At 32.4% G+C, this 9,818-nt stretch overlaps 1 protein-coding gene across 3 annotated transcripts in view; it reads right to left on the bottom strand.

Moving 5' to 3' along the window:
* Positions 1 to 9,818, bottom strand: part of LOC106687879 (coiled-coil domain-containing protein 66) — a 51,815-nt gene that overhangs the window by 4,110 nt on the left and 37,887 nt on the right. For 2 of the 3 annotated variants that reach the window (XM_014432037.3, XM_014432034.3), the window contains exons 10-13: positions 8,900 to 9,090; positions 8,681 to 8,833; positions 8,204 to 8,301; positions 247 to 366 (exon numbers count right to left, since the gene is read on the bottom strand). In XM_014432037.3, the coding sequence (XP_014287523.1) occupies positions 247 to 366; positions 8,204 to 8,301; positions 8,681 to 8,833; positions 8,900 to 9,090 (562 nt within the window). The remainder of the gene's footprint in view (positions 1 to 246; positions 367 to 8,203; positions 8,302 to 8,680; positions 8,834 to 8,899; positions 9,091 to 9,818) is intronic. The other variant, XM_014432035.3, reaches the window with a different exon arrangement.

Consider the following 9,818-nt stretch of genomic DNA (forward strand, 5'->3'; position numbering starts at 1 on the left):
AAATAATGTTATGAAGGTAAATCAAAATACTTTAGCGATAAGTCATAGGAGGTTGTGATATAAATCCATTTTATGTCGTGTTTTAATCTTTTCCACACTATTATGAGTCCTCTTTAAGCTGGTGTACTCTCAACCCCTTAACATGTTCTAAACTCAACCTAATTTTACATTCAAAGGTCAAAAGATTGCCTATAGTTGTATATAACCTATTTCAGATAATAATTATTATTTCTAATCTTATATTACCTCTGATTGAGATGATTCTCTTTCCGGCAGATGATTTCCTGATGATGCCTCCAGTGGGAATCACTTGCATAATCCTGGGGGTGCACACCCCCCGAGTAACCTTCATCGATCTTCGTGAGCCTGTTGAGTTAGGAATAATTTAAAGTTTTTGACTATATTAATCAAAATTGAAAATTAATCACTCGTTTACAAATTTTTATCAAATGTGTTAGTTTAATAAGTGAAACATCAAAATAAATTTAAAATACACTAAACTATTATATAGAAAGTACACCAAGCCACTCGACATTTTGGAGCAATCTGCTTCTCTTACGATTATACCAAACCTAAACTATTATTATCAATGCTTTAGTTGGAGCTCACAACGCTGCTTTGCTTGAATTGAGGCATATCTTATCAGAAAAATAAGTGTTCATTTCATTTAGAATTGGTCGTATTCCCAAGACTGTACCGTAGAATGTGGTTACATTCTTTACTGAGGTCGTCCTACACAGCTTCCTAAAGCTATTACAGTTGTTATAAATTAACTTCAGATTACAGTACAATCTATGGAATTCCTAAAATAAAAAAAAACACTTTTTATTGTCAGATGTACCACTGTTCAAGCAAACCAGCAGTATGTCGAATTCCGCTCACTCAAGAGATAAATAAAATCAAGCAGTCCTTGTCAGGTAAGGTCGAGGCCTAAACACTTGTTCATGCCAAGTTAACTTTTTACAATTAATTTGTAGATAATAATACAGGCTTAACTTATGCTTATTAAGTGACGCCCTTCCAAACCAAAATCTACTAAATCAGTTTTAACACAATCCTTTCGGCCTACCCCTCAGACGTTTACCCGTCGGTTCAGTGTTTATTAACATTTAGGGATCCGCTGGTTACTAAGTCCCACAACCTCACATGCCGCAATGCCATAACCTAAAATATATTATCCAGGTGCAATACACTTAATTCAGCGTTGTGTAGTCTTTCAAATTCTCCCATTAATTCATCCTTTTTTCGCCCGAATATTCTACGCAATACTTTATTTTCTAAAACGTTAAGGCGCTGTTCATCTCTTAGTGTAAGTGGCCACGTCTTGCGTCAATAAAGAACAGTGGAGAGAATAATAGTTATGTAAATCTTAATTTTTAGGTTTTTGGATGGAAGGCGCGAGCTAAGCAATTTCGAAATTGAAAAATAACAAGCATTTTTCGCCTAAAACCCCGCTTCTATTTCCTCATCAATTTAATTTTTTCTAGTTACCATAGAAGCTAAATACCTAAACCTATCTACCTGTTCACATTTCCCCCTATATCTATATCACTGAAATTGCCCTCGTTTCTACTGCTAACCATATATTTTGTTTTATTCGTATTTATTTCAAAACTTAGTTCCTTACTAGGGTTTATGAACGCAGTAATTTTTAAATAGTCATATAATTTAATTTAATTGTAATTTTATTATTTTCTTTATAAGATATTTTTATTTTAAAAGGAACAGATGCATTTATACTTTTATACTTATTTATATATTTATACATTTATACTTTGTATTGTAATATTTAAATCCAGGAATAAAGGTCAGTAGGGATTATTTGGTTGGTGTCGCCTACCAATGGAACAACTAGTCGCCATTAGTAGTCTGATTTCTGAATCTGGTTTTGCTACCAGACCCTATCTGCGTGAATCATGTTGTGTCTGAAAATTTCATTTTTATTGTGATTAATATATAATATAGTCAACTGCGTCTATGAATACCACTAAGTTAATTATTTTAATTAAAATTTGAATACTGAATGCATCAAAGAGCCAGTACAAACGTTTTGACCAATTTGAGAGTTGGGACGATATTTATAACTATAAATAGTAGTTATTTAAAAAAAAAAAACACAATTATTTCACCCCAATTTTTGATTACTTAATTAAAAACTATGTATAATTACTAGTCAAAATTGATGAGTCTGCCAAGTATAGGTAGGGGAACAAAAAATGGCGGCTGTTTCAAAACGTTAAAAATAGTTAATTTTTCATTCGGAGCTCTATATCTTAAAAACTACCAACAACACTAGAAAATATAAAAGAACAATATTTAAAGAAGAGTAAATTTTCTGAAATAGTAGCCCTAATAGAGCTATTTATGTCCAATATTCTCAAGATATAGCCTTTTAAAAATCAACATTTCATAAACATGTACTAAAATATCAGTTGTTAGTGAATCTATTTTGAGTAATCTATATCTTAATAACCATTCGACGAGCAAATGTCTATTAGCACTTAAATCAAAGCTAGTTTAATGAGCTATAAAGTAGTTTATTTTCATAGGAATAGTAGTTTTTATGACATTTGTTAAAATAAATAGATGTATGTTGTTCGGACTAATTTTCATTAGCCAAATTTATATTCATATGTGAATATCATAAAAACTACTAGCCCATAGAAGATAAGTGTCATCAACTATTTTATCGAAAGTTAAATTTTTATTTATTTTGAGGGTTGGCAGTCACACGTGCGTCTTATAGGTCTAGAGATATATTTTTTCAAAAACCAAACATTTTATATGAAGAACTAGAAATTAACATTTTGTGAGTTTATTTCGTCAAATATCATAAACACTACTACTCCTAAAAAGATAAACATTATTAAGTATTTTATAGTAAAATTAACTAGCTTTAGTTTGAGGGGTGGCAGACATCTATACGTCTTATGGTTTCTGAAATAAAGTTTTTCATAAATAAAACCTATTGTCCGAACAACTATACATTAATTTATTTTAACAAATGTCATAAAAACTACTATTACTATGAAAATAAACATCATAAACTACTTTATAGCTCATTAAACTAGCTTTGATTTAAGTGCTAATAGATATTTGGACGTCGAATGGTTATTGAGATATAGATTACTCAAACTAGATTCACTAACTATTGATATTTCAGTACATTTTTATGAAATGTTGCTTTTTAAAAGGCTATATCTCGAGAACTATTGGACGTCAATATCTCTATTAAGGCTAATATTTCAGAAAATTTACTCTTCTCTAAATAATGTTCTTTTAGCTTTTTTAATACTGTTGGTAGTTTTTAATATATAGAGCTCCGAATGAAAAATTAATGTTTTTTAAGGTTTTGAAACAGCCGTCATTTTTTATTTCCGCTACCTATACTTGCCCGACTCATCAGTTTTGAATACATAGTTTTCATTAAAGTAATCACAAATTGGGGTGAGATAAACTGCCTTTTTTCGTCCAGGCTCTTGTACTAGAAGCAATAACCTATACATCTGACCTGTCGCAGTGGATCATCTTATCTTCAGGACCATCCAATCTCTGTGACCTTTCATCCAGTATTTTATCATCTATATATTAATTTTGTATGCTTGTTTCTCTCTCTTCATAATTGGTTTTGCTAATTTTATTTTTATCTAATAGTCCTTTTATTTTGACTTATATTCATTATTTTATTTGAACTCTTTTGTTAACTCTTGAAACCTAATACTCTGTCTATGCTTTCAATTGATGGCCTCGCCAGGTAAATCTTCATACCCGAGCCAGTTTTTTTTTCTTTTATTCTTTTAAGCTTTCCTTCAAAAAGACTTTGTAGATTTGTGGTGGCTTTAACAATACTTATGAACTTTTTAAAACAATTTTGATCCTTTTTCTCTCAACTTTATTCTTTTTTAACATCCGACGTTTCGACCTCTCAGGTCATTCTCAAGGATTCCTTATTCTGTCTTCATTCCTTTTTTTCTTTAAAATTCATTAATGCCGGCTAATTGCCTTTGTCCCAATAAATTATTCTATTAAATTATTTCCTAAATTTAAAACTTTTATTGACCACTTTTATGTTCATTAACAAACTCCAAACAGAACATGTTTTCTCAGTTTGAGAGTTTGTTAATGAACATAAAAGTGGTTAATAAAAGTTTTAAATTTAGGAAATAATTTAATAGAAGAATTTATTGGGACAAAGGCAATTAGCCGGCATTAATGAATTTTAAAGAAAAAAAGGAATGATTGAAGACAGAATAAGGAATCCTTGAGAATGACCTGAGAGGTCGAAACGTCGGATGTTAAAAAAGAATAAAGTTGAGAGAAAAAGGATCAAAATTGTTTTAAAACGAAACTAAACCACTCTCAAACAACTATATTAATAAAAAATAAATCTAATACTTATTAGTATAATACTTATTAGATAATAAATAATATAATACTTATTAGATATAAAAATATATCTAATACTTATTACTGGAACGTCCAGTCAGCCTTATTTAGGTTCATCCAACCTCTTCAAAGGGGATGCATATAGTTCAATACTGTTGTTCAACCTCCCAATACCTTTACTATGCATGATCCTGACAGTCAAATATGGTCGTCGTGATAAAATTATGATAAAGGGATTCTATTAATAACTTATCAAAGGGCCCCTTTAATAGAAAATAGTACCGCCACTTGTTGAGCCAGTTGTGTGCTAAGGCAACAATCAACAGACATCAGTTGCCACATGATGGCTATTATTGCGTGTTTTTGTGCCGACGACCCCAAGGGCATGCGATATCTCTATGTCCCTTAGGGTGGAACTGATTGGTCCTCCAAGTTCATTGCCCCCTCAAAGTAATCTATATATCCTGGGTATTGGTAATATGGTGCAATTGTGACCATTTGATGGAAAAATCGGGAATATCATTTTCTCATTTACATGACTGAAAATCGATAATTATTTATCAAAGATTTTAAGAGAGATATAGATAAAAAGAAAAAGATTAATAAATAAGAATAAAGTGAAAAATAGTATAGGGGATAAAATAAAGATGGACGAGACCTGGTATGATGGGACTGAACAGATGATTTGAACATTTTTTTAGGATATAGGAGAGCACGGAGTTCATACTAATCACTAATTACTAATCACTTAGAATAGGAAGGACGCTAGAAAATACTATTTGAAAGGGTAGGGTAACGTTAACTCCGACAAGTACGGGGTTTTGTAAGTATTTCTAGTGTTTCAAAAAACAAATCGTATGGATCAATTCATAGCTTAGGCTTTAGCTTTGAATTCACCAAAGAAAACAAGGACTGAAACTGAGAGTTAGCAAAGAACAATGAATTTCTCAAGAGTGTCTATGGCTCAACGGGAAATTTGAGGGATGCGTTGTTTAAAGAAATGCGTTTGGTCAAAAGTAAGTGTGATCTTTTTTTATTTATGCTCAATGAATACACCTCAGTTAATTAAACAAAAAGAATTTTATTTTGATGACAAATATAGGCCTGCGTAATAAATAAATAACATTTGCCCTAATGAACAATATCAAACTATGAGATACACTTAAGTCCGGGGAGCCCACACTCGCATCCTCTTCTTAAAAAGCACTCCTTCCATGAATCCACCAATCTTCCAAATCTTGCACGGACCGCATGGCAACAAAACTAATTACGACTTTTGCAACCTTCCTCATTGAATCGATATTGTTATCGACTGCCAAAGAGGTAGGTTCTTCCTCAAGCAGTTGTTTACAGCTATTGTCTTACCGTTACAGTAATTCTAAGTTTTTTGGTTGAGATAGGGTTATTGTTCAGGATAAGGTTGGTAGATCTAGGGATGCTTTAGTTTTCTCGACATATAACTTAGGTTTATTGAGGGTTGCTCAAGTGCTTATTCTGTTAATGCCTTTAAAGGTAAATTTGGACATTGTCAGCAAATAAATGTTTTTGTGAATGTTGAATGGAGAGAAAGGTCATTGATGATTGGAATTATGTTATTATTTAACTAACTACTTATATAAGTTTCAAACATGTCAAAATTTCAATTTTAATTCGTATCATTGAATTCATTCTCTTTCACACTGTTCTGAAAATGGTAAAAGATTGAATAAGTGGACTTTGTGGGTTGAATAAGTTTTGTAATGTGTGGACTTCATTTTTCCAATTCTTCATTCTTCAATATTATGGAATTTCTTTTTAATATTTTCTTATTTATATCCGGGAGGGAGGGATTATATTACCAACCTATTCTAACAATAGTGGGGAGTCTAGGTTTTCATTTTTTGGGACCGCCACTCAATGAACATAGTCAATGTCCCAGGCCGGATTCAAACCGGCACCGCTCGCAGATCTGAGACTGGTAAGACCTGCGCCTTACCACTAGAGCTACGGACGGTTTATTTCATTTTGATTAGCTCGATTGTGTTAATTTCATCCACTTAACATAAACTGGAATAAGTAGATCCTAAAGTTTCATTTGTCAACTTCTGATAGACCTCGCACCCGCAGTTCTTCGAAAATTCTATCTAAATTTTTCAACTAGTAGATCTTTTATCATTAGGATGAAAAATGTTCGGATTGCTCTCTCAGTCTTCCTTAAAAAAATAAACGCATGCATTGTCAAAATTTCCACTTGCCTCGCAGAATAGGTACCAATAGAACATAATAATGGATTTCCTAATATTACTGAAAGGGACTGTATTAGTGGACAAATAAATTAATAATTTAATAAAGAATTAAATTTTTTTCTGATTACTTTAATAATTCAGAACGAATTTGTGTTGGGTTTAAAGGGCTCACCTACTTCCTTTTTTAACCTGAAGCGGCCTTGAGTCCATTTTATTCGCTGAGGAGTCACATCATATGGTGCCAGGCAGGTATTGTTAGTTTTTCACTTTGCAGTGGAATGTAATACGCAATATTCCACTTATTCTGGTTTATGTTAATACATTAAGGGCCGGTAACACCAACCTCCGGTAAAACTAAGATTCGTATAACTTAGATTTATCCAAGAGTATACATAGTAAAACTCCGGTTATTTAGTAACCATTTCTGGTCTACGGATAAAACGGGTATTTACAATGCTGAGGGGGTAATTTTTGATTGGGCAGTGCTGCCGGTGACATTAGCTCTGCGTCAACTCCATAATTGCTATCACTAATGTTAGAAATCGTGGATCTAATTAAATTTAAAATTAATTCAACAGTCACTTTTGACAGTCGAAATTCGACAACTGTAAAAAATTGGTTGAGGACGGAGTCTATCTCGATTTAATCTATTTTATTGAATTCGGAATGAAACGGAATAATACAATATGCCTTCACTAGATGACAGATCCAACTGGAACTATGGAAGGTTTTAAACGTAGGTTTGCTCTAAATCTCAGTTTGGCCGGTAAGGCTAAGGTAAGGTTATCTTTTCTGGTGCAACGGATAATTATTAAGTTTAGCGGAGATTTCACTAATCTTAGTTTAAGCTGTGATAGTGCAATCGGACCTAATGGATATAGACTGGGTGGTTTTATAAATGGTTAAGAAATAGGGAAAATCTTATAATTATACTATCATATATTACTATTATATAGTATAAGTTTACTTGACTAAACCCTTAAGATTTTAAGAAATTATCTGACTAGATTTAAGTATGCTGTGTATTTAGCAACCCAATACAGTTGGGCAGCACAACATTTTTGAATAAAATTTATTTTCTCAAAAGATTCAGAATTTGATGGCGGATGCTAATGAAATATAGAATTTTCTGCAGTTTGAATTTGGTATGTTTTTATATTTCAAGTTTTTTTTTTTTAATGTTTTGTTTCAGATTTGTGAGGTATCATACATTATTTATTTTCGAAATCTATATCAATTTTGAAACGTTTTTAAATACGATTTTTTTTTTTCGGATGTATGAAAGAAAGGTACAGATATATTTATTAGAAAATATTCCAGGTGGGCATTTTAGTTTATTCTAGTTTCTGTAATAACTTACTTAAAACTCGGCAAGCTTATAAACACTAATGAAGTAACGGAGTGCTTCATACATTTCACCTTTTCCTCAAAATCAACCTTGACAATTAGGATCTTTTAAGACTTACTAGCATAGTTTCAATTATTATTTCTAATATTATTATTCATATATCATAATATCATACACCAAGATATAGGATGAAACTGGTGTATTCCAGATTCGTAATATTGATGTAAATGACTAAAGTACTTACCAGCAACTGTATATGTAGCATTGCTTTTTCCAAGGGAGCTTACGCTGTTAAAGGAAGCTTTTGAATTATCAAGAGGTGACGGTGATCTGGAACTGTAACTAAAACTTAGTTTGTGTGTGAAACATTTTAATGAAGTATCGCTATTTAATTATTATATTTTAATAATTTAGAATAAAAAAATAATCGTAATACTATAAAAGTTTAAAAATAGTATATATAAGTTTTCGCATATTTATTTAATGGTGTCCAAATAAATATTAAAATAAATATTTTAACCTGGAAAAACAATAATGTTTCTTCAAAATATACAAGCCAATAAGTAAGTTGTAGAGAGAGATGAGAGAACGGCCAAAATTGACTTCAGGACTTTTTTGTACTAGTAAAAGGTAAAGAAATTAAAAGTCCTAGGATGTTTGTACAGGACCAAGAATAGTGAAGAGTAAGTTTCAAATAATGCTGTTTGAAATATAATAATACCTGCTATCCCTAGGCGAAGTCCTGACAGGATGACGAGGCCTCCTGAAGGGATCCCGGTCGCTGGCTTTGACATACTGCGTGGTCGGCCGATTGACTCCCCACTTGGGCCTCTCTTCTAGCCTCAGGAATCTCCTCATCCCTTTCACCCTTCCACTAAACAGAGATCCATTATAGTCGAGACAGATACCCAGATGGATAGAGATATGGATCCTGACTAACCTGGACTCGGTCTGAGTGGACCGCTCTACTGACCCTCCGGCCCGGTACCTGCTGGGGGTGAGCAGCCTGCCCGGGGGAGGGACCACCCGCAGGTCCTGGGCCTCGATCTCCAGCCGCTCCACTCGCACCGACAGCTCCACCTCCTGTTCTTCTTCTCCAATCTGGATCTGCTCGCGCTTCGGCCTGTCCAGCTGTTGGCATGGTTAACTTATTTATTTAAATGGTTATATTTTTCATAATTTGTAATTCATTATCTGCGTGATTCTACAGAATGTGGCCTTTTTATGTACTAAAGTCTGATGCCTTTAAATAAAAATTAAATAATACTGTTAAAAAAAAAAGTGTAGTACTTATATCTGTTTGGACCTATACGAGAAGTATCTTTCTAAACCATCAAGATCAAAATTTAAAGTGAAAAGGCAATTTCTTGTTCTTTCGCCTATCCTTAGGAGGCACTAGCCAAATGTACGCACTCTGTTACAAGACATGTTTATTAATTTATTTTATGAAGAAAGATAATCCGAGAGGTGGACAAACGTGGAACTCGAATAGTACACGTAGAAACGCAAAGCTTATGAACAGAACTAAGTATAAATAATTATTACAATAATAAATATGAAGCATGAAATTCACAGGTAGAGTATCATTGAATAAAATAATAAACAGTAAAGAACAAATAAAGTAGAAACTAATAGAAGGAAAGAACTAAGGTGAGAGTAATTGACGTATTTACGGAGGACCATGAAGATCGAGAAAAAACAAAATAATGAACAATCTATTTATTCAGTTTTTGTTCCACCAGAATCCTGATTTGTCCATTATCTTGTCTCTTTTTTAAATTTGGAATTAAACATATAAAATGTAAAATATAGAAATAGATATAGAAGGAATGTATTAAATTCACTTTAAAATATATATA

This window comes from Halyomorpha halys, unplaced genomic scaffold (assembly GCF_000696795.3).
Source record: "Halyomorpha halys isolate HHAL.00 unplaced genomic scaffold, Hhal_1.1 Scaffold1020.1, whole genome shotgun sequence".
Classification (NCBI taxonomy): Eukaryota; Metazoa; Arthropoda; class Insecta; order Hemiptera; family Pentatomidae; genus Halyomorpha; species Halyomorpha halys.